At 37.9% G+C, this 25,951-nt stretch overlaps 1 protein-coding gene across 1 annotated transcript in view; it reads right to left on the reverse strand.

Moving 5' to 3' along the window:
* The window catches only part of plch2a (phospholipase C, eta 2a), a 40,232-nt gene extending 21,555 nt beyond the window's left edge, over nt 1-18,677 (reverse strand). The window contains exons 1-8 of the mRNA XM_077589265.1: nt 17,965-18,677; nt 9,103-9,249; nt 6,818-7,061; nt 6,501-6,630; nt 3,249-3,419; nt 2,092-2,185; nt 1,119-1,322; nt 228-348 (exon numbers count right to left, since the gene is read on the reverse strand). Coding sequence (XP_077445391.1) covers nt 228-348; nt 1,119-1,322; nt 2,092-2,185; nt 3,249-3,419; nt 6,501-6,630; nt 6,818-7,061; nt 9,103-9,249; nt 17,965-18,193 — 1,340 coding nt within the window. The 5' untranslated portion in view covers nt 18,194-18,677. The remainder of the gene's footprint in view (nt 1-227; nt 349-1,118; nt 1,323-2,091; nt 2,186-3,248; nt 3,420-6,500; nt 6,631-6,817; nt 7,062-9,102; nt 9,250-17,964) is intronic.
* Between the last annotated feature and the right edge of the window lie 7,274 nt (nt 18,678-25,951).

Genomic DNA, 25,951 nt, shown 5'->3' on the forward strand with positions numbered 1-25,951 from the left:
GCTAGCGGCAATTTAGAGTGTCCAATCAGCCTACCATGCATGTCGTTGGAATGTGGGAGGAAACCAGAGTACCCGGAGAAAACCCACGCATGCCCGTGCAGAACATGCAAACTCCACACAGGTGGACTGACCTGGATTTTAACCCAGCACCCCGATTGCGAGTAAGATTTACAGTATGTCAGGTTCAGACTGAGAAAAGTGTAATGGTCGTGGGTTTTAAAACGTACTCATTCTTGACGAAGGCATATTTGTTGATGGTTTCAATAACGTCTTTGAAGAGGATCTTGGAGGTGAGAGTATATCCATGATGAACAATAGGCTCACCATCCTGACCATCCCAGCAATCCACTGTGGACAATAAGATGTGTCAATCAGGGAGAAAAGCATATTTTCAAACCAAAACATGAACCAATATTGCATTAAGTTGACTGTTGTTCAAGCCAAACCACTTTTCCCATTTAACCTTTCACTAAGTGATGTCTTTGTCAAAGGAGTGATGTCTGACCACTGTAATCGTTGATGGTCTAAGTAATGGAGTAGCTGGTGACGTTCGCATTGTAGGTATACAAGGCACCACCTAGCATGACTTGTGAAATTCCCATGGGAAGTTTACATCATTCAAAATAAGAACAGCTAAGAGTGAGTTCATTTGTGATCAAGTGTAGTAATAAATAAGAAACAAGATAAATCAAGTGAAACATTGACTCATTTCGCAATATTATAGTGATAATATTTAACAATTTAATTTCTTTTCTCGTGAGTTTAAAATACTTTAAAATTTTAGCCTTCAGACTAAAATGCTTTTGGATAATATTAAAATGATAAAAATGTTTTAAGGTGTACCATTTGATCGGGGGCACCTTAATACATTTTTGGGGATCGGTTGAAAAAATAACATCATTTGTCATGACATTCATGGAATATTAAAAGAGCATACCTTGTTTATTAAATAAAAATGGGATCGGCAAAAATAAAAAGGTGAGGTTTTTCAAAAATTTGTGACCAGCCAGAAAGTTTGGATCGGTGCACCCCTAATTGTGCTTAATGATATTGTCTCTATTGTATCACTATGTCAACTCTGCCTAAATAGTGTAAAGCTGCAGGTGATAATAAAGTACCTTCAACACAGCGGCAGCCGGCCTGCAGCACCCAAGCATACATGTCCACTCTGGACTGGGACATAAGCTGGTCTCCCATCAGGTAAGTGTTGTGTGACGAAGCAATGTAGTAGTTGCAAAGCGGCTGGCTCATGTCCTGGATAACATTGTAGTGATCTGGGTTGAAGATATCCCCTGCAGGACTGCGCATGTAATTTGTAAAGCCTGAGAAGATATTAAAGTGCCGTTGAGAACAAATAGGAGCAGGTTTGGGTTTTTTGTAGTAATTTTAAAGTAATTCAATTTATAAGAGCAATCATAGTTATGGATTTGCTCTCATTGCATTTTGAAAATGAGGAGTGATTTTGATTGATGGGTTTTGACAATCAAATAACACTGGTTTAACACTGCTTAAGAGCTAATAGTAGCTCGAATTATTGCTCCAATAAAGACGATGTGCACATTTTTCTGTTTCCAACACACATGATTAGGTTGGAGACTCTCTATTTTCTTTATGAAAATTAAAAATTCTCACTTAATCGATAATGGGGGACTTTTTGCGTTAGGGTTAAAAAAAGAGACAAAAGCCAGTAAAATGGTATTTAAATCCCTGCATGTTGTAAGGTTTTGGCTTCAATTCTCAGTGTCATTTAATAAAATACAGCAGAGTTTTAACATTTAGCTCACTCACCCTATATTTCAAAGAGAAGATTTTTAATAAAGCCATTTTACTGTTGGAAACAGAAGTTGGATAATGGAAATGTTATCTGAGTGAATTTATAACACTTGAAATAATAATATTGTACAAAAAAATGTTTTATTAAAAGATCTTTTTTTATTCAATATATGATTTCAGAATTGGTGTCTTAGAGAGAGTAGGAAGAGTATGCTTTATGTCATAAATTTTTCTGGATTTCATTCATGGTAAGTGTGAGTTTATTTCCAATCCTGACAAAATGCAAGCACTGAAATATAACAAAGTAGATGTTCTTACCATCAATCCCTAAAACTTCATTCTTCTGGTTCTCTGAACATGGCTCAGATTTGTTGATAATCTCCAGACAGTGGCTCTTTCTCACTTTGGTCATCTAAAAAGTATGAAAATCCATGTCAAACTAAAATATTGCAGAATTTATTAGCTTGGAAACTGTTAGATGAATGGGTGTCCCTCAACCAATGATCCAATTTTTTTTCTGAGGTTACTGTTATAGAGCGTGAAATGGTCTGCGCCTCTTATTGATGTTTTAAATGGGGGCGCGTGATGCTAGGTCAGTGACCATGTTAACTATCTATTCAGAATGGTATCAATTCCAATGGGTAGTATAGGTTTGGATATCACTGGTATTGGAGTGAACCCTTTATATTCAGATCCACTCCTTCCTTAAAAAAATCTATTGTTGAAGAACTAACATTACATTGTAAAAAAAAGAGTTAAACGCCTAAAATTGGTCAATAATTTGAAAAACTGAGTCAATGTATCTAGACAATCCTGCAGCATTGTTGTTTTCAAATACAAATGACTCAACTCCCAAAATGGCTAGTTATACAAAAACCAAGTGCCATAACATGATGATTAAAAATTCCTATATGTAGGTGGCATATTACTAACAAAGCATTTTCCCTTCAAAATGACTCTGCATCTTTAAAAAGCCCTGCAAGACTGCTAATTGGAGAAAGGAGCAGTCTGGCTCCCTAAGAAAAACTTCAGTCACGCTTATTAACTCATTTTTTTCCTCTTCAGTGCAATGGTGATGTCAGAGAAGAGAAAAGACTTAGCAAATTTTCCTCTAGGATTGCAAGGGCACTGCAAATGTCTCCGATGTAGGACCTTTAGCTGTCTACATATTCCCACACCCAATACCACTTGAGTAGTGTCAACTAAAGTTGTTTTTTGCATTTCACACTACCACAAGTCCAGAATGAAAATATCCCAAAGTTATGTCAATGAGAATTAAGTCCAAATCAGCAGTTAATTGTAGAAAAGGCATCTGATAACATAGATATTTTTGGCACATATTGGACTTGGTTTGCCAAGGCTGCTTACTAGCAATGTGAATGCTGACAGGGAGGACTGATTGTATGAATTCTTTGACTTTTATTGTAGAGTTCAGGTATTACAAAGCATCCACACAAAGACAACAATGATAGTACCTTCTGCTCTATTTCTAAGAATCGGGTCAGGTCATCTGTGTCAAGGTGGTCTTTGTGGTTGCTGTAGGTGAGCATTAGGAGGTAAAGATCTCTGCGGGTTGACATCATCTTGTAAAAGGAGCAGAACTCTTCAAATCCCAGAGTTCCTTGGTTGTCGTCTGTGTCGGCCTCCTGCACAGCCGGTGTAAGCAAAAGAGTCAACTCGATGAATACTGTAGTACTTTATTTCAATTACTTCTGCTGTTATTTTTTTTAAAGCTGAGTGTTCCTTTCCAAGTTCTTCAGTGAAAATACTCCCTGAGAACAAACCAGTCATCGATGCATTACTCTGAAGTTGCAGCACTAAAGGAATCTTATTAGTGAGAAAACATCTTCCATAGATACCACCATAGCAAAAGTTTAGCTGGAGAACAACGGTCATTGAACTCTAAACATCAATCTAGTCTTGCTCTTTCCAATTCATTATGTATGAAGCAGGCACTTAACTTGTTAGCAGGATTCTGCTCAGCGTTTTAGCTCAACAGCTAATATGGATGTATTTCATTAGTAAGAACTGCGGTAGCTGCTTCTTCCAAAAGAGCTCTTCCTCGACACCATATATAATCAGTCATCTGTGATAACTCATTTGGCAAAAGATCGCTAGAGAAGCCAGCATTTTTTTCTAGATCTCATTTAATGTTTTTGTGCACTCAGCTGAATTCAGTTGCATTAACACATGAAAAGATTAGTCTAAAAATTCTAAATTAGTCGAACAAAACAATGTGTCATAAAAATAGCCCTGGAGTTAAGTGTGCTAGTAACAACATGAAACAGATTTGAATCAAAACAGTGGGGTCCCATTAGTTTGTGATTTTTATGAAACTAGCTAGGCTGAGAAGTTTCATTATGGGATAAATGATTTTTTTACTGTCTAACTGGGTTTTGCTTCCTTCTGATAAAACACTGCTCATCACATTTGGGCAAGTAAAATCTTTTACTGCATCTTTATAGGATAAAAAAATACTTTATATTGGCTTGATTTAGTTTTCTAAATATGTGAATACCTGCTTATATTTATTGAAATAGGATGAACTGTGATTATTACACAGTTGTTCAAGTTTACTACTCAAGAATACAGTTAATATCTTATCGAGATGCCTTTCCCTACACAGAAGTATTTTGACTAGGAGGCTGTAATTAATGAATTGATTGAATTCCAGTGTAAAATGTTGTTTTCATTATTTATAATTGCGTTAAAATTACCTTGGGATTTTCAATGAACAAAACAGCAACAACTTGAGAAACAGTACTACAGAAAGTTTGCATTTCAATTTTCTCTGTCGGTGTTGGTCTGTGTATGCCTGTGCCCGTCTTCATTAATTATGAAAATTTTACATTAATAAAGATTCTTGAAATGCGATGTCAGTAAACAGCCAGATATGACTGTGAAATAACATTTCATTGCCAGCTAACATAAACTTGTGGGCTATACATTAAGAATTTTTTTAGCAAGTGTGCCCTACAAATGTACATATGCCACAAATTAAAACACTGTAGTTGGAAATAATTGTTAATTTCCTCAATATTGAGAATAAACGAAAAGAAAAGAAAAGGCAGCGAAAAAACGACCAAAAAGATTAAGGATTTTGCTAGGAAGCAAGTATTTGTGCATGTGTTTAGAAATTAGAAAACGCCATCAACTCTACAGATGCTTGCCTGTGAATAGGTTAAATCAAGAACGAGCTGAGGTTTTCCACACGCAAATCTTTGGCAATCTTAAAACACAGAGGGGCAGAATGGACTCGTGTGTGTTTACCTTGCATTACATTAGAAGCCATCTGTGTCACAACAGCACCATATGGATGCCGTTAACAGAGCCCTGGACTTAGTCCAATAAGCAGGCTAACTTCTCTGTGAGCGGAAGGCTAGAACATAGATAGTGCTTTATGTGGCTGGGTGCTAATCCTACTGATGGGGAGGCAGTGACAAAGTCATGTGCCACTACAGTAAGCACAGCTGTGCACTCTGAGTCAAGGTGCACATAGTTCTATCAACGGAATTTTCTATACAAATAACTTCAGTTCCAAGTGTTTTTATCACTCTTAATGACTTGCTCATGTTGACCACTTATATTTATCTATTACTCATCGCATCTCCTTTTCTGAACCACTTTATCCTCATTGCGGTCACGGGGGATACTGGAGCCAATCCCAGCTGTCTCCGGGCCATAGGCGGGGGATAGAATCGGTGGCCAGCCGATCGCAGGGCACAAGGAGACGGACAACCATGCACACACACCCATACCTATAGGCAATTTAGAGTGTCCAATCAGCCTACCATGCATGTTTTTGGAATGTGGGAGGAAACCGGAGTACCCGGAGGAAACCCACGCAGGCCCGGGGAGAACATGCAAACTCCACATAGATGGACATGACCTGGATTCGAACCCAGGACCCCAGAGCTGTGAGGCCGACATGCTAACCACTCGCTCCACCGGGCCCCGTTATCTATTACTATTTAGGGATTATTTATCATTACTATTTATTGATTATCTTTGTGTTTGTTTGTTTGTGGTTGCGTCCATAGACTCAGTGAGTGGTGCGCTCTCAACAACTTGGCTCTGAACGTCTCCAAAACCATGGAACTCATCCTAAACTTCAAACAGAACAAGCCTGCTCCACTCTGCTGACCTCACTTGGACTACTCATTTCTTTCTTTCTTATTCATTGATTATTTGTCTGTTTGTTGTTGTTATTTGTGCACAACGTGTTGAAAGCTTTAAATCTCATTATACTTGTATAATGATACCTCTCCTACACAGAGGTAAACAAACCGCATTCCAGAATTCCAAAGGTAACAACTGAATACAGTCGTGCCATAATATTTTCTTATTTATTATTATAATTTCCTATTGCTAACTGTATGAACACAACCAAGATGGTGCAATGGCTGGTACGTTTCTAGTATTGTTATCAGTTACACTAAAAAGTATTAACAGTCAGCACGAATCTGATGGGGTGCAAACCAAATTTATATATCACCACATTACAAACAGAGAATGATGCTTTAAAAATGAAGTCATAGTATGTAGGTCAGCTTAGTTCAATTATTCATTCTGAATTTAGACAAGGGAAATGTAGGGTGCAGGTGAATAATGAAAAACCAACAGCATAAATAATTCTTACAAAAACTAAATTCCTAGTTTCAAATTGATCTATGTCACACAAAATAAGACAAATTGATCACATAAAATAACAAGTTACCCGACTGTACCTTGAACATCTGTTTGACCTTCTGTCGTGGTAAATTCACATTGAGTTTATGTAGGAGCTGCAGAACCTCACTGATGCTCAAGCTCCCGTCGCCATTCTTATCCGCCTCTGAGAAGGTCTGTTTTAGCCATGTGACATCAAGTGGAGTTAAAGAAAGCTTGAATAAAGACAAGGCAAAGAATGTACTGTATATTGCAGTGTTATTTATCAATGCATCAGAATATGTAAAGATCACTATTTGTAATTCATGCTTGTGCCAAAGTAGACAGTTAAAACTCCATACAACAACAAGTCAGCAAGTAAAGCATCCAAGGATATTGGTCTCGAGTGCGCTGCCGCTTGGCCAGGCTATCCTCGTCACTGATGCCAGCTATCAGGTATTTGAGGCCTGTGATCCAAGTTCGTGCTTCCTCACCAGTACCGGATACAAGATCCAGGGACTCCATGTGCTCGCCGTAGTACAAGGTGAAGCAACAGTTGGGGTCAAAGCATCCCTCAGCATAACGCTGGAAGATCTCAGACTGCTTACCCTCACCCACCTCCCGAATGGAATCTATAGAGACTGGTGCAGGCAACAAAACAACATTAATTAGGTTGTTCATTAATCACCTGGTTATACAGTATGATCACAAATAATTTGAGGTTGACACACTGCATTCCTTTATGTTCTTTTAGCTTACTGTTAATGTAAAATGGAAGATACCATAAATGTGCTAGCGATAGTGAACAGGGCTTCAAAATATTTAGAGGAGTATTCAGAAATTTAAATAGATATTACATAGGTAGATTAGATAAGATATTTAAGAAGAGTGAATATTGATACTTTTCAAGAACATTCTTAGACAAGAAATAAAGCATATGCTCTTTGTACAAAAAAAGGCATTATAGTAATTACTAATACTTGATGTTACTGTACTTGTGTACAACTTTGTGAAGCTCAGTGGTCAAGATACACACAATCAGGGCAGCACAAAATATGCGAGATACCGTTCTTTTTCAGAATTTACTATACCGGCCCGAAGTCAGCTGGGATAGGCTCCAGCACCCTCCGCAACGCTTGTACCTTGTGAGGATAAGCGGTTCAGAAAATGAATGAATATATATATATATATATATATATATATATGTATATATATATATATATATGTATATGTATATATATATATATATATATATATATATATATATATATATATATATACACGTATATATTAGTCATGGAACATTGTGATTTTTGAAGTGAGCATATAAGTCGTAAAGAAAGTTGATCAACAACAGACAGGAAAATAAAATCATCATATTTTATGACAGATTGCATAGCCGTAGCCTGCTAAAATTTGAAAACAAATTGGTTCTCTTCGTGCCTTATCAGAAGAGCATCTGGCCATGGGTTGTGGATAACCACAAGGTTCATTCATAAATCATGAGTAGGATGAAACATTGAATGGGTATTCATCCAAATACTGTAAAATTCATTTGGTGAACTTTCAATTATGCTGCAGTAAAGACAAAAAGTAGACTAATCTTAACAAGGCATAACACAGTATATAGACTCGATGACACTTTTAAGATGCTACTGTATACTGTGTTGTCCCATGTGGTTATCCCGACAGGTAGAATGTTTTTCCTCAGTGTATCTCATAAATAATACAAGAAAATACTCTAGGTTGCTGTGAAGTAAGGTTATTTTGATAAGCTGCAGTGAGGTGATGATTCTATTAGATGGCACAGAGTGACATCTAACTTTCATTGACATTTACAGTACAGTGTTGCTTCTGTGCCCCTATAGATTCAATTGGCCAAACAGTATATTTATGTGGGAAACTAGTGCAAGGGTTGAAAAGGGTTCGGAAAAAGTAATAACCTTGATTTTTCAGGGCCTTTAAAAAAACTGATATTCAGTACAACAATCATTTGAAAACATTTGCCAAAAAGTGTGATTTGCAACCTGTGATAAATATGTGTAAAGCATCTCAGCCAGATTAAATCAGATGAATAATTAAATTTATTGAATTTTATTAGATCCAAGTTTAGAGTGGCGAGGGAGCGAGAGCAAGAGAAGTGAACTGAGTCGCTACAAGAAACTAATCCATAAAGCTGCTGATTTCTTGCAACGAAACATTAGGGTGAACACTCAATTTAACGCCATTTCTCAATGAGCAGCCTCAAAGTTTTATTCCGTTCAATCTGTTTTAAAATACCTGAATATATTACTTCTCACATTTGTAAAGCCTTTCCCATTCTCTGTAACATACTTATTGTTAAATACAAAATCTTATATATATATATATATATATATATATATATATATATATATATATATATATATATATATATATATATATATATATATATATATATATATATATATATATATATATATATATATATATATATATATACTTAAAGCCCCAGAGGGGTAAAATTGAATTCACTTATTAACACCAAGTGAAGCAGTGCATTTCATCTTGAGTAGTACAAAAAATACAAAGGTTCAAAGAGGATTGATCAGGAAAAATCATCCAGGCTTGCTGCATTATATTGCATTTTCTTCATATTTGCCGCCTGAATGAAGGTGTGATTACAGGGAAGATGACACTCACTCTTGGCCTTTTCATTCTTGCGCGATGGCCTCCAGCGGATACAGGACTTGTGTTCGTCTAGATAGAAAAAGCGCACCAGTCCCTTGGAGCTGCCACGGAGCTTCACCATCTGCGTACCCATCTGCATGGAGCTCATACATTTCTCCACTGGGAAGAAAACAAAACAGACAATTAGGGAAAAAACTAGCTGTTCAAATAGAAAACAACAATGTTTGGATAATATTGTCTAGAAGTGCATGCAGATTAATATGATATGAATAGGTAGTGAAAAGCTATAAGGGAACTCTGAGCATGGCTCTTGGGAAGAAAATATAAAGGGATATGATTGACAAAACCAAGGTTGCAATATGATGTCTAATATATGCAACCATCTTAAAATCTACAAGAAAAGAAAACAATAGAGCCATCTTTCTTTTCATTTTTTTGTTTTGTTTTTAAATCTGTCAACAAAACAAGTCATACACTAACATTGAATATAGAGGGTGTGTCCTTGACAAGATTTCATATGAAATACCTCCACGTGAAGCTAATGGGTGGTATTCAGCAAAGGGGGGTGGGGATAAAAGCTCCAAGGCTCCTTGCATGTGACCTTCATAAACACTGTCAAGAAGGGCTGTCACTATCAAATATTTGTAGAATAGATTGTTATTTTAAAAAACTGAAGTATAAGGGTATTCAATTATAAATACATCAAAAAAATATATATTCTTATATTTGCACAAAGAAACAAAGAGAAAATGTACAGCCACAGCAAAAAAGCCAAAACTATCAAAACCTAGATAGCTCATTTCATCCTGTTGAAAGACTGACCAATTTAATTTTTTATGTTATTTTATTCATGTTAAAAAAATGTTCAGACATCGTTTGTTTGCAACCCTAGTTTATGTTGCCCAACTGATGTTAAAAAAAGAATGATAGGTATAGGGATAGTTTTGGTCAAACTAATAAAATGAAAAAACATTAGGATATACATTTTCTACAACGTCTTTTTCTTGAGTCTGTATCCGTTTTTGCTACTGCAACCAAGATGACGCCGCTCAAGTGGCAGCCGGTAGCGGTAGCTCCGTCCACTCTTGCCCGTTTTGTGTTTTTGCTGCTTTTTTGTCTTAAAGATTTGATTTAATGATTCTTAATGATCCCATATACTTTGCTTTGTACTTTTTGCTTTTTGCTTTGTTGTTCTGCGACCTTTGCGACTGTATTATCTAACTTGTAACTATGTGTAACTATGCCTTTCCTGTATCTGCATTCTCACCCTCTTGCTACTGTGACAATGAAATTTCCCGAATACGGGATGAATAAAGTTATCCAATCCAATCTAATTTTTCTAAATCATGCATTGCCCAGGTATCGGACCTGGGCTCAGTGTTTGCAGATCCTTAAAATCAAGTGACTCAAACTCAGACTTTTGTGGAAAAAATATTTGAAAGGGATATTTCTTGTATTATTGAATGAAAGTGAGTCTGAAATGGTTTGGGGTTTTTTGCACTGTCTTTGCTAGCAATCAGTTCATAAGCAATATACTCCAAATGAGGATATACGAGGGCTGGCACATATGACCTTTAACAGGTCTCAACTCAAATCTAGAACTGAAAATGTAGTTTGACATGTGTGTTTTGGCTTTGGACTAAAATAAACGACCTACTCCGGTTTCCTCCCACATTCCAAAAACATGCATGATAGGCTGATTGGACACTCTAAATTGTATGGGTGTGAGTGTGCATGGTTGTTCGTCTCATGTGCCCTGCGATCGGCTGGCTACCGATTGAGGGTGCCCCCCGCCTCTGGCCCGGAGTCAGCTGGGATAGGCTCCAGCACTCCCCCGCGACCCTAATGAGGATAAAGCAGTTCAGAAAATGAGATGAGACGAGACTAAAATAAACTAAGCATGGACTGTGTGATTTGGCCAAAATAACAATTAAATAATGTATTTGTTGTAGTTGCTATAATTACTATCCTTCTAAAATCTTTAAAAAGTGTTTTTGAAAAAAGAGGTTTTGAATAGTACTCAATGACCACCGGATTTTTATTGAGGGGTTTGTTTGTTTTTATTCGTGTTATAGTCTATATAAAAATATTTATATTCATACAACAAAAAGGGAAAATTCCATACTGCACACTCTATTCTGCATTAAAATGAAATTAACATATGCAATTGCAGGTTTCTTTAAAGTCAACAATGTCAAATGTGTAAACATACTTGTATTCTCCCGGGCCTCCTTTGCACAATCCAACCAAAGTAACAGAACTAATGCACAGGAAAACATTTGCTCTAGCTAATCGAAAACATTCATAATGAAAAATTTCCTTGAAGAAATCATATTCCTATTGCAACTTAATTTACTCGGTAATAAAAAGAACAAAGTGTAGCCTCCAATGCACAAGCCAGCTCTAATATAAATATCCAACATGTTTACTTACAATATAATAATGTCAACATGTGATATTAAAATGACGGGAAATCCAATAACACGCAGACCAGCAGACTTCAGACTGTTTTGGGTGAATACTATTTGCCCCAAAATTAGTATAGCATTATGAATGCAATATTACACATATATTTTTCAGGATCGAGCTGACAATTCTGTTTAACATGGCCAAAAAGAGTCTAATATTTAATTATTTTTTTTGACTCAATTGTCAAGAGGAAAGTAATAGTCTGCCAGCATGACACCGGTGTGACCTTAGATATCCCTGTTACCGTGCTTGGCACCACCACAGTCTGTTGAGAGAATTAACACCGGAGTTAACGCACCGCCTGGAGCAAATTCATTACAGGGTGCCAAGCCAAACCCACATGCAGGCTCAGTCACTCACACACACACACACACACACACACACACACACACACACACACACACACACACACACACCAAAACAGTAGACCATAGCACACTGTTAAGTAGTTTGTAGTGTGTCTACATAGAACTGTTGTAATAAGGGGCCACCTTGGTTAAGCTGGAAGAGTTAAAGTAGCCTTGATATATAATAACCTAGCTGCTCCTGCGACTAAACCAATCTACCTATCTACCTCTATTTTCCTTCCTTCTTTTCATCATCATCGTTTTGTCAATAAAAGTATATTTTTATGTGTTTTAAGGTAGAAATGGAAGGAATGGTGATGGCCACAGTATATCAATTCCAGTAATTGAATGTAAGAAATGTCGATTATGTTACATCTTTGGCAAGACGTCAAAGCGAGGAAGCGGGGAATAGGACCCAATCGCAGGGAAGCAGGCGAGGACGAGGGAGGTGGTGCTCCAACCAAAACTTTAATAACTTAAACAGGATCTTAGAAAATAACAAAGACTTAGAAATCAAATCACATAACCAAACCTGACAAGGGGAGACACGGGAAAGCGAGAAACGAGGCATATGGAACAGGGATCGAGGTAACGTGGAAAGATGGCATGGACAAACAAAAGCAGACGATCCGACCAATGACATAACAATCAGTGGGTTTTAAATAGACTGACATGGGTTGATGAGACAATTAGGAACTCCTTGGAGACACACAAGAGAGCAAGCAGGGAATAAACCAGGGGCGGAGAAACAACAGCTGAACACAATGGGCAATAACTCAGACAGGATACCAGGGGGGAAAAAAGCATGAAACAAGCAACCCTAGCAGATTAATGTAATATTAATATCAACATGATTAATATAAGGTTTATTTAGTGTTTTTACTGCCAGATATATATGAACATTATTCACAGTATGTCCTGTGGGAGTTAATCAATGAAGATTTATGAGATGTACATTGAAAATACAATTGATGTCGCCAGATTTTCAATCCATTTTGAGTGGGATGGTGAGTGAAGTTATTCAAGTTTTACTGGCAGCAAATGAGTTAAAAATGAAAGAAACCAGTTAATTTCCCAAGATTTTTTTCCAGTTCAATGTAGTACTATAGGACAATATATTATGAACAAGAGCCGAGGGATTTTGTTTATTTATATCGGTCAATCTCGATATTTTTACATGTTATCTAGGGCAGTGTGATCATTTTTAGTAGCAGTAGAACTTGTTTGTTAACATATGAAATAAATATTAACATAGAACTAGCAATAATGAAAATGCTAAAATGCGTGTTTAAAATTTAAAAGCAAACCAAACATATTCACATAGTAAGGCACAAATAAACTAAATGAATTTAAATAAATATAAAAAATACAAGAAATTAACCATAAAAGAGAAAAAAAATAAAGTTTGGCCTAAGGAAAAAGGATGGATTGCAGATACTTCCCCTCACTGACACATTGAAATGAGCTTCATTTTTAATAACAATTGCTAATTCGGTACTCTGTCGATTCGCCGAAAGACGTTTGGGCGACTGACGTTCGGGCGCCGGACAGCTCGCCGCTCGGAGGTTTGGGCGTCCGGATAGTTCGCCGACCGGAGGTTTGGGCGTCCGGAGATTTGGGCAGCGGAGGTTTCGCTGCCGCGGGATTCGCGCGCTCGCCCCGCCCCCGGATCGTGTGTGTACAATGTCAACCTCAGCCCGCGGGCCATATATGGCCCGTTAGGATTTTTTATCCGGCCCACCGCCGGTGTTGTCCAAATTGTAGTAAAAATCAATGGCGTCCGATTCATGTTGACTGAGGTACAGATGCTATTTCTGTTATTAGTCTGTAGGATGAGTTAGAAAAGACAGCAACGGGTTGGTTAAAATCCGGACGAAAAGAGCATTTAATGATGAAATACAAATACTGGAGCATTTCAGACACTACAGCGGGGCCAAGGGAGTGATTTCCCCGGTAAAAGACAGCGATGTACGTCAATGGCGTACCGGTCAAAAATGCATAAAAATCCAGCCGAAAACGGCATTTAATGATTAAATACAAATACTGGAGCTCTTTAGACACTAGAACCGAGCCCAGGGGAGTGATTTCCCCGGCAAAAATTCACTTTTAACGCCTGTACCCGACCCAATTACAATGAATTATTTTGTCCACCAGATAAAAGAGTTCTGCCGATTATGTACAAAAATTAAAAATACAATACAAACTATGTACAAAAATTATAATTAATTACATTAAACCTCCGCCGCCCAAACCTCCGGTTGGCGAACTATCCGGACGACCAAACCTCCGGGCGGCGAGCTGTCCGGCGCCCAAACGTCAGTCGCCCAAACGTCTTTCGGCGATTCGACCGGCCACATGCTAATTCGGTCACATAATAAACCAACAAGAACAGATTTCCAATACATTTTTACACATCACAAATATTTCTAGTGATCAACAAACACACTCAATTAACCAGCCTGCCCAATTTTGCGCACAGAACCAATAATGAAAAATCTTCCGGCAGTAAAAAGAAGATGTTAATTGGGCGGTAAAATCTGTAAAACAGCTTATTAACAATTCTTGTTCTTCCAAAAATTATTCAAAGAGCAGCAGCCGTAAACCCAAGATAATGAGGAAAACAGTCATTGGTTACAAAATGGTAATCAGAGTATCATTCCACGGTGAAGACCCATGATCCATAACCAAATAATAAGGGAGAGGAAGCGTGTTACTGTGCATTGATATGAGGGTGTTTGTGTTGTGAATGTGTGCATGCATGTGAAAATGACACATTTCATGCAAGCGAAGAGGGTGAATCCAGGGAGAAAACACAACTGGAGTCTGACACTCATTCCTGCAGTGAAGTTAAAACGACAAATTAGTCCAGGTATTTTAGGCCTCAAACCTTGAGTAACAGTACAAACTGCAGTATTAATCATTTAGCAACAATTAATGCCTAAGTACAAAGTATCAACTTACATGGTACAAGTATTGTAACACTCAGTTTTAAATGTTTTTGACATCTATAAATATAAATTGAATTTTAGTTAAATGAAAACATTTCAATGAAAAAAAGTTAAAATACAATATATCTCTTAATAGGTTTTCACCAAATTGAATACATTACTGTCATCATCTTTAACCTCCTAAGACCCAGACTCTTGCAAGGCATGCATTTTTATTTTCTCTTTGATATTTAGGCTAATTGGGACCTGAAGAGTGTAAAAACAAATAATTATCTTTTTACATGATGTGGTTTCTGAGAAAACGCCAGACCATTGTAGTCCAAAATTTAACATTGTAGTGTTTGACAACCAAAAATGTGATGTCCACACATGTGAAGGCCAGATCTTTGGAGGTTAAGGTTTGAGGAGGCTTGAACGCCTATGTAGCCTTATAGGCCTACATCAGTGGTGGGCCGTCAGGGCTTTCAAGGCCTTCTCTGCTGGCCTAAGAAAATATATGAATCATATATTATATTTTGTCCATCAATACTTATTAAATAATTCCAAATTGTCTCTTAGCTGCCTTTCATTGGTTTTCCCCCTGGTTGCACTGCTTCCAGATGTGTGTTTTCATATTGAAGCATTTGACCAATCACATTTCAGCCATCATTTGTTGCCAGGGTCAGAAATCTGCCTCAAGGCCTTCACAATCAGTTCTGCAGGCTCTGCTGCATTAAACAAGCGTCGATATGACTGTTGCTTTAACCAATCAGATTTCGAGTTGGCAACACCACAATGCCTTGTTGCAGGCGTAGGGATACGTCATCGCTTTCACCAACTATGATTGGCTAGTGATAGAGTGGATTAGCCAGAGCTACCAAACTGTATCTGGAGCGAGCTGCACAAGCAAATATATTGTTGTGTTAATTTAAAGCCATTTTCAAGACGGACTTTTCAAGAAAAAAAAGCTGGACATCATTAAGAAAGGTCGGACAACTCAAAAGCAAGCAAATCTATCACAACCGGGAACGAACATTTTCAGCACTAAATCGAATAAAAACGTATGCCAGAAATACGACAGGACAGGCTCGACTTTCTGCATTAGCGTCGATGGCGATAGAAAAAAAGGAAGAAAGAAAGGAGGATGGATAATGTGTGCAGTTAAAAAGGATTTTTGGTGAGTAAAATATGGCTATATTCCTAAATAATATTTCAATTGTTTGAGGTTATTATTGATTATTTTTTATGTGTCGCAGCTGTAGCTGTACAGGTTTTATAGCCATAAAATAGTTTTTGCGGGTTGGATTGATTCGCTGAAGGCGTCGCTAGCGGACCGCCGCTGGCCTACATAGTTTTACCATATGGATTTTCCAAATCTACAAGATTGTTGGTTTTATTTTTTTTTCATGACATTTCAATTTAGTCACTATGATCACGTTTTTCCATACTGTTTCCTCTATAAAGTGGCCTTTGAAATTGATTTTGTTCTGTGTTCTTGCTGCTGGATGCGTATGTTTGACGACCATAAAAGATGTAGAGCACCTTTTGGGGAGTAATCCATTAAATTATCTACCGTCAATTCGGTTGGGATTACAAAATAGCGTGACATTGTTTTGATTCAGAAATCTCAGGCAAGAGCATGTCTGAAACCACCCCCATAAACAATTCAGCCACATCCATCACAGCCTTCAAACCCAATTGTTGATGTTACTAGAAAAACAGCCAACCTGAGATCTGCCAATCTGTCACCATAAGATTATTTTATTGAAACAAAACCTACAGGTAAGATTAACCAATCAAAATTTCACATGGCTAGGTAATAGGAAATTATACTGCTGTAACAACAGTAAAACTCATACTTGGATTTAGTATTGTTTCATTATCAACATAAAATATTGTTAGCTCATTAATAATATCTCAGTGATGTAATGTTATTTGTTATTGTGGTAAAGGTTTTATTACCTCAAGTGATAAACCATCACATCAATATGCCAAATGTATTTATTTTCAGCAACCGCTAATTAAAAAGGTTAAAAAAGTGGAAACAGTTTCCCATTAACAGAGTCTTCCGAGAAGCCTTGCCCAAAGACACGTTGACAGCAGATAGTTGGAGGCAGGATTCTTCCAGTCTTTGTCATGTCATATTCTATATGTGCTTGTGCTTGAAATCCCCTTCTAAACATGTTGTCATGGAAGTTAACCATGCTAAGGAATTCTAACTTGTCAAACAATCCGCAAGTAAGGAACTAATTGTGCTAGGAACAGACAGATTGCCTAGAGTGGTGCATGAAAAAGTTTGACAAACTTTGCTACACAGTGACATATTTCAAAGATCCATACTGGATATTTTGTCTGGTTGAGTCAATTGCGTCAATTTCAAACACATGTAAAGCCAGAATAAGCCATTTAAATGGACTGAGGACAGGATCTAACTTATTGAAAAGGCCCAGTTTCCATTTAAAGAAATGACCTATATCTACACTTAAGTAGTAGAAGAACTGCTTGAGGCCACAGCTGTTGTGATTATTAAAAGCCTTCTTAAATTAGGAAGCAGACACTGTCTAACTTGCTGAAGCTAAGGCCAAGTTATATATTGACCGTTCTTCTGTGATACAAGAATGCCACAGGTGTGATTATCTTGACAAAGTCACAATATAGGCCAAGCAGGCCTAGTTAAATTACACTACACCATGAGAGCAGCAGGTTAAGCCCCAGGGATTGCCTGGAGACCATATGGTGCAGGCCTAGTATATACACATGTGATCTCGAGGTTCAGTAGTTTCCTGACGTGAAAGTATATAGGTAAAAATTGGTTCAACAACAACAAGCTAAAAAAAAAACACCAAAACAAAGATATGAGGATAATGACATTCATCAACCAATTTGAAAGGCTAGTTTTGTGACAATTAAAAAAAAAAAAATTGACAAAGTAGGGCAAGTAGGTAGTAGTAGTTGACCTCAATTGAGTAATCTTGCCTACCGACAGGCAGCTTGTGACCTGGTTCGTACCAACGATTAATTAGTCTTGTTTGCTAAACATGGAAAATTGGATCATAATATTGTCAAAAAACTACTTCAGAATGACAAACCGAACCTGCAATTCTACTTTCAGTTTCATCTATAATACTTACCTATGTAGCCAAGCCTCCATTTTGAGAAGGCTACAATACTGCTGCCTATCCAGAAATACTCTTCCACCACATGGGATGATTTATATTCATCCACCTTCTTTTCTTTTATGGAAAAGGCCCCTTTAGCCGGTGCTCCGGGCATGTCAACAGTAGCCACAGCGGCTGAGCACATCAGGGCCGACGGCATTGGACGGATGGACAAAAAATTGCTCTTTTTGTGGGCATTCATTGAAAAAGATGGAAATTGCAATTGCCTCGATATTGCACTGTCAATTTTCAGTCTTCAAAAAGGGACTATTTATTGGTGTTTGGTCACCATCTCGTTTGTCATCTGTATTATCACTCACTGTAACGGTCCCATTTTCAGTCCAGAGAGGAAAAAAGCCCACAGGAAGACTCGCTGACTGTTTGGAATCAACAGTTGGTCAATAATCCTTTGATGTTATTGCGCCAGCAACACTGTTTATTGCAATGCCAACTCCTTAATATTCTTCTCTGACAAAGACCCACAAGAAGAAAAAAATCTGCTGCAGTAGTTTGTTTTCAAATCTGCAATTTATCTCCATTCTGTGCCGATATTTTCCTTTTCCCAGCATCAGGGGTTCTGGAATTGCTGGGGTCTTCTCAAAGACTGGCAGTATTGTGAGACAGATAGAAGAGACGGTGAAACACAACACGCAAATTGCAACTGTAACCTGTATGCTGTAGGTGGAAATCCTAAATCCCTTTGGAGCTATAATCCCAGTCTAGGAGATTTGCTAATGGTGTGGAGTGAATCAGAATGACCCACATGGGGGAAAAAGACGGTAAAGAGTATGGGTGATAACCTCTGGGTACCTCCTGATACAATTTGCGATTCAGGCTTCACGATAACAATTATTTCACAATATGGTGATGCAATAATTATCGATACATCGGCCAGGAACTAAATCTTAAAAACCTTTGCATTCATCACAGACTGAGGATATTTACATACAACATGTGTGTAAATAAATATAGCAACACCATATTATTGCAACATTTTTGTAACTAAACGAGTGTCATTAACGCATCGGCAATACATATTGACAACGCTGTCTAATTCATTTAAGCTTGACATGATTGACTTTGAATGCTCACATTTCAGTATCGTTGGCGGTGCTAGATGTCCGATCCATTTTAACAGAGAAGGTGAAATGAACATTTGTTCAGGGAAGGGAAAATGAACATTCATTTATTCACACATCAGTCAAAATGAATTGGATGTCTAGTGCCGACAATGGCAGCCAATGAGTTAAATTAGTGGCCTTTCAGGGTTGAAAAAGAGAAATCGTAGTTTTTGCATGAAAGGGTTAAAAAGAAATGCCCCCAAATTTTGTTTAGTTACAGTTAGGGTGATACCTTGACACACGAGTGTGCCAACATACGAAAAATTTGAGATACGAGGAATATTCCGAGCAAACTTTTGCCCTGAGATATGAAACTCATTTGACATACACGAGTATATGATGCGGACGTTACGTTGTTCTTTTAAAGCTGAGCAGTGATATTCATGATGAGAGGGATGTGCTTCTTTTAATTTGAATAAAGGAGAAACAGTTAGTGGAATTTACGAGGACTTCAAAGAAAAGCCAGCCGCTGAGAAAGGGGAGACTTTGTCGCCAGCAGAAACCTTCAAAGTGTGTCGTGGCTGGTCCGATAACTTTAAAAAACGAACTGGCATACTGATGGAATAATGATTATTATAAATGTGTTTGCAATGCTTACTTAGGAATAGAAAGCCTTATTGTAAACATGCTTACTATATTAATCAATATATTTACTTATTAGGAATAGTAATGCTCATCCTGAATGTGTAACAATATTAAACCATACATATGTGTTGAACGCTGTGCTTTTATGTTAGAGTTATTGGCATTAATAAAGCCATTTTAATGCATGCCTTGCTAAAGTAAGAACTGTGGTTCACATCGAGAGGGCAGGGAATGGCCATGGGCAGGGAGAGGTCTCAAAACAATTGCTCTTGGGAACTGCGAACTGTTTGGGAACTGAGGACTGTTTACGGCTTCGGAAGATGGACTCACAACAAGCGCTCTTGGGAACCGAGGACTGTTTTGGGAAGCCCCTCTTCGCTGAAGGGTTCGCATCGAAACTCGCTTGGGAAGATTCAACAGGTCCTACATTGTTTTGATAACTGTACAGAATTGTTGTGAGACGATTCAACAGGTCCTACAATTGTTTTGATAACTGTACGAAATTGTTATGAGACTCTACGAATGTTTAGACTTCTGTGGGGAAATCTTATGATTAAATTAGCGAAACGGACTTCGAGTTGTTAGAATGATCTTGGCCGGAGACGCGGATGGATGTATTCTCTCTTGCAAGAATTAAATGTAGATATGACTACAGATGCCTTTTTTATTGAAAGCTGAACACGGAAAAGCCTAAGGATAAACCTACAATTGGATGAACCTATCACATACACTCGGTTGTCTCGGTTGTGAGGCATCCGAAAGCAGCAAATTCTGACTCGAAAGCCGCGGCAGGATACATCAACACCTTTGCCTCGGTTATACCACAACAAAGGTGTGTGTTTCGTAAGCTCGTATCTCAAGGTATTACTGTACAGCAGGGCTTTCAAGGCCTTCTCTGCTGGCCTAAAAAAATATCAGAATCACAGACTGCTGTTAATTATGTTTTGTCCATGAATACTTATTAATAATTCCAAATTGTCTGTCAATTCCTTTCATTGCTTTTCCCCTGGTTGGGCAGCATTCCAGATGTGTGTTTTCATATTTAAGCATCTAACCAATCACATTTCAGCTATTTGTTGCCAGGGTCAGAAATCTGCCTTGAGGCCTTCACAATCAGTTCTGCAGGCTCTGCTGCATAAAACAAGCGTCGATAAAACTGTTGCTTTAACCAATCAGAATTCGATTTGGCGACACCATGGCCTTCTCGCAGGCGTAGGGATACGTCATTGCCTGCTCGCAGGCGTAGGGATACGTCATTGCTTTCAACAACTATGATTGGCTAGTGATAGAATGTATCTGGAGCAAGCTGCACAGGCAAATATATTGTTGTGTTGATTTAATAGCGGTTTTGTCATTAAGAAAGACAAGCAAGCCTGTCACAACTGGGATCGAACATTTTCAGCACTAAATCGAATAAAAACGTATGCCAGAAATACGACAGGACAGGCTTGACTTTCAGCATTAGCTTCGATGGCGATAGAAAAGGAGGAAAGAAAGGAGGATGGATATTGTGTACAGGTAAAAATGATTTTTGGTGAGTAAAATATGGCTATATTCGGTAGGAAATTCACGGACCACCGCTGCTGTACAGTACTACAAAATGAATAAGTCTAGTACTTTCAATGGCAGCCAATCACTTAAAAGTGATAAATTAATTTCTAGGAGGAGCATATTGATATCCTATTGGGATAAAAGGTATCACAACACATCAGCATGTCGATATATTATCAAAACCTGGGTAAAAAAAAGTTAAAGAAATAAATGACTGCTCAGTAAAAAAATATAATTTTGACTTGAGGATCACACAGTATGGAGACATAATGAGGCTTGCCAGTCTCACTCCAAATCAGTGAGCCAAAACAAGGCTGGTATTGAAGTTGCATTCATCAGGTTCAAGTATTTTTGCGGGTCTTAAAAAACACGTGCTTGATTTTTTTTTCAAAATGAAAAACAAATCAAAGTGAGGGTATGTGCATCAGCCTGTGAAGATACAAAACCACCACAGCCCACATTATGACACAACCATCAATTGTTGACTGAAACAGGTCAGGGTGGGATGTGGTTGCCTGAGCACGTTGAATGGTGTCAGAATATGTTAAACCACTAGAGGAGGTCTCACACAAACCATTACAGACACGAAGTATGAATTGGAAATGAACAAATTTACAAGGCTATCTAACAAGCAGCATCAGATTCAAAAAGAGAAAACAAATTAATAAATAACTCACCACATCACTGCCTAAAGTCTGGACAAAAAAAACAGCGTTAAGTCAAAGAATTTCCACTGTTTCCAATCAATTTGTCATCATTTTTTAATATATATCAACCAGCCATTTTATTGAAAGATTCAATACGACAGATTGTTTTGTGCCATTTAAGCACTTTGTAGGTTCTTGGCTTGTGCTGCTCCACAAAGTTTCGGCCAACTTGGCCACTTTTATTGTGTGGCACACATAGACAAGCAAAAAAAGGACCTCCTTGCAGGATGTAATTGGGCTAAATTTAGTCTACACAGCTCAAGTGGCCCATTTCTAATTTTCTCCCCTTAGACAGTTTACATATTGCGAGTAAGTAAAAAAAAAGTTGTACAATAATGCCTGGTTTTAAACTAACATTGCCGTTTCTGTTTGTTTTAACATTAGCATTTTAAACTGCATGTATTAATCATGCACAATTTAATGTATCAATCGAAGGTAACTTTAGAAAATGGAGGCAAGTAAAAAAGGATAGGAGGGGAAAACTTGATTGAGAATAATTTTGAAATGTGATTAATAGCTTGAGATCAATTTGCTGATTTGAAAATGTGACCACTGAATGAAAATGAATTAAACATTTTTGCTCAGCCAGAATGTACTTAATATTACTATATCCTTGATATCACACTTTTGATTATTAAAAAAAAAACAATGAATGAATGGTATACTTCTTCATTTTATAGAACAAAGGATTAGTAAGTGTCAGAAGTATTGCATTTCTGCACAGTTTCCCTTTAAACTCTGATTATAAGACGCCTCGTGGTGTAGAGGTTCACTCGCCTGACTACGGTACGGGCAGGGGCGGACTCAATTCCCGCTGGTGGCAGTATGACTGTGAGTGTGGATGGTTGTTTGTCTCTCTGTTTGCCCTACGGCTGACTGGCGACCAGTCTATGGTGTAGTCTGCCGAAGTCAGCTGAGTTAGGCTCCAGAAACCCCCCAACCCTTTCGAGGATGCGCAATATGGAAGATGAATGAACTCTGATTATTATGAGTATAAATATCATTAGGGTGGCCCGGTGACTGAGTGGTTAGCTCGTCGGCCTCACAGTTCTGGGGCGCTGGGTTCAAATCCAGGTCAATCCACCTGTGTGGAGTTTGCATGTTCTCCTCGGGCCTGCGTGGGTTTTCTGTGGGTACTCCAGTGTCCTCCCACATTCCAAAAACATGCATGGTAAGCGGGTTGGACAATCTAAATTTCCCCTAGGTATGAGTGTGAGCGTGAATGGGTGTTTGTCTCCTCGTTCCCTGGGATTGTCTGTCAATCAATTCAGGGTGTCCCCTGCCTCGTGCCCGTGGTCAGGTGGGATACGCTCCAGCACCCCACGCGACCCTAGTGAGGATAGTGCCGTTCAAAAAATGAATGAATGAATAATTAACACTAATTACCAAATATTCATCTCATCTCATCTCATTTTCTGAACCGCTTTATCCTCACAAGGCTTGCGGTGGTGCTGGAGCGTATCCCAGCTGACCACGGGCACGAGGCGGGGCACACCCTGAGTTGGTGGCCAACCATTTGCAGGAATATACATACATCACATTATGTTTTATGTAGGCCACAATATTAACATTGTGCATTCAAGTATGGCCTACAAAACACAAAATGTTCACATATGGGGAGGTGAACGATATACGAGATCTAAAATTTCTCTGCATGTGGATATACTCTGTTCAAGGTTGAAGGTGAGCTGGAGCTTGCACCATCTGATCTAAACGAGAGGTGGAGTACTGTCTCTCCTGGATTAGTCAGATGTCAATTGCAGGATGCACATCGACAACCAACCAGAGACAGACAGCTAGAAAAAAGGTGAGCTACAAACAGAGACACACGCACACACACACTCCTATTCCCTCTTAGAAGCTATAAATAAAACAATGCAGGCTATTACATCAACCTCTGCAAGAACAACAGACATATCAGGGGCAGACTAGCTCCGTCTATGGTAATGTCCTGTCCTATAATCATTTTACATTGCAGATTAGAAGAAGACTGATGGATAACTACTATAACTTAATATAGTAATAAAAGTAACAATCAATCACATTCACATGAAAAAGGTTTGTGCAAAAGCTTCACTTCCTTCTTGGTTATACTCAACAATTTGTTTCCATTGTTCTAGGTATTGAAGTAGCGTAACCTTGTGTGTGCAGTTCCCAAACCATTCAACGTTGCCAGATGGCATTGTGGCATTGGGAAGGATGCATGCTGGTTAGCTCTGCAGGGGAATGATCCCAGCTTGTGTGACCGAATTAGTGAGTGTGATAGCTTTAGTGCAGAAGATTAGTTTCATCAAAATTCCCTAAAACTGTCTGATGTTTTAGGAGACCCACTTTAAGAGCCACCTGGAGGCAACGGAAGAAGGTTTGTGCTACATAAATCTGGTCTGAAACAGCTGTTGACGCTTTGGGGTCGATGATTTGCTATCTTAAATCTAGTACAATCTAAATCTGTAAGGAGGCAAGTTAGAGCAGGTGTTGGCAATTCTGGGAATGTGTATAATTTGGTTAAGGGCAGTTTGAGCTGCTCTGGAAATTATGCACATGCAGGGAATCCCCAGTTACCCTCACATCCTCTTTAAATACAATGCGAAGGTTTCTCCCCCAGCACTTCACATGACAAGTGGGAACTGATTTGTTAGAGTTTGTGAGGTGAAAGTGTGCAAAGTAGAAGCAGTGTGTTGTTCCTTAAGTTACAACTCTGCTGGGCACCCAGACAAAACACATCCAGCCAGGTCTTCAATGATAAAGAAATATTAGCCAACTATTAAAGATATTACTTTTAAAGAATCCTAAACACCAATCCCAGCAATTTAAGTTGTTACTTTGCTAATAGCGTTTTTCAGAAATTGCTCAGCTAATATATCTTTTTCAAGTACGATGTCCACCCAACAAATTGACACCAAATTCAACAAATACTTTTATATTTGGCTCAGAGCACTCATAGCGGTTCTGGTTTAAGTAAACCAATTTCAAATAAAACGTTGGCTTTTCAAATTGCAGAAGCAACCAAAACACATTAGTATTCTTCAGATCCAAGGACAGCTTCCAAACATGAGTTATTTACATGATATGAATATGAATTATTATCGTGTAACAGTTTGTTTTTTCTTCATGGCCGTTTTGAGATGAGGGTCAGGATAGAAATGAATATGTAACTGACTTGGTCACATTGGAGAGAAGAAGTGTTTTTAGAACAACAGCTATCCATTTATTTAGTATTGCGCTCATTCATTTAGCTTGCTGGTGAGGTACTACTGCAATACATGAGCAAGCACTGCAACCTACAATTTGTTTCTGTGGGTGGACCTTAATAAACAATACTCTGTTGGTTCGGGGTGACGGTGGAGGCACAAAATATAAAGCTGAATACAATTAAAGATCTTTGCTTTTCTGATGCTGCCTGTTTTTCTTGTTTTGTTTCATATATGATGTTTAAAATGGCAATGAAACAAAAATGTATTTGATTTTTGGGGAAATAAAACGTGTGCTATATATGAAAAAAATCATTTTTGTTTTCACCTGAAAAGAAATAATTTATAATCATTTTAAATTCAGACAAACAAGATTTGGACCATGAATATTTAGTGACTTTTTAATTGTGAATAAAGGCTAAAATTAAAGTGAAAATAATCCATGCACATGACATCCTAAATAGTTGTGTAACTCACCAATTTTATGATGATACAATATTGATTCTTTGGACAACGATAATGTATATGACAACATTAAAGACTGCCAAGACTCAAGTCATATGACTTTGATCAATTTAATACAATATTATGTACACATTCAACATAATCAGCTGCATTTCACCTGAAGGAGTGGGAACATATTCAGGATATTTTACAATGTAAATAAAAACCAGTTTTTTTTACCAAAAAAAAAACACATTCATCATGATGCTGATTCATAATTTTGCATTTTGATCAATTACAATTTGAAAAATTGTTGGAATCCTATAACTAAATTTGTTTACTATTGATCTTTGAAAGAAAA

Source organism: Stigmatopora argus, chromosome 1 (genome assembly GCF_051989625.1).
Source record: "Stigmatopora argus isolate UIUO_Sarg chromosome 1, RoL_Sarg_1.0, whole genome shotgun sequence".
Classification (NCBI taxonomy): Eukaryota; Metazoa; Chordata; class Actinopteri; order Syngnathiformes; family Syngnathidae; genus Stigmatopora; species Stigmatopora argus.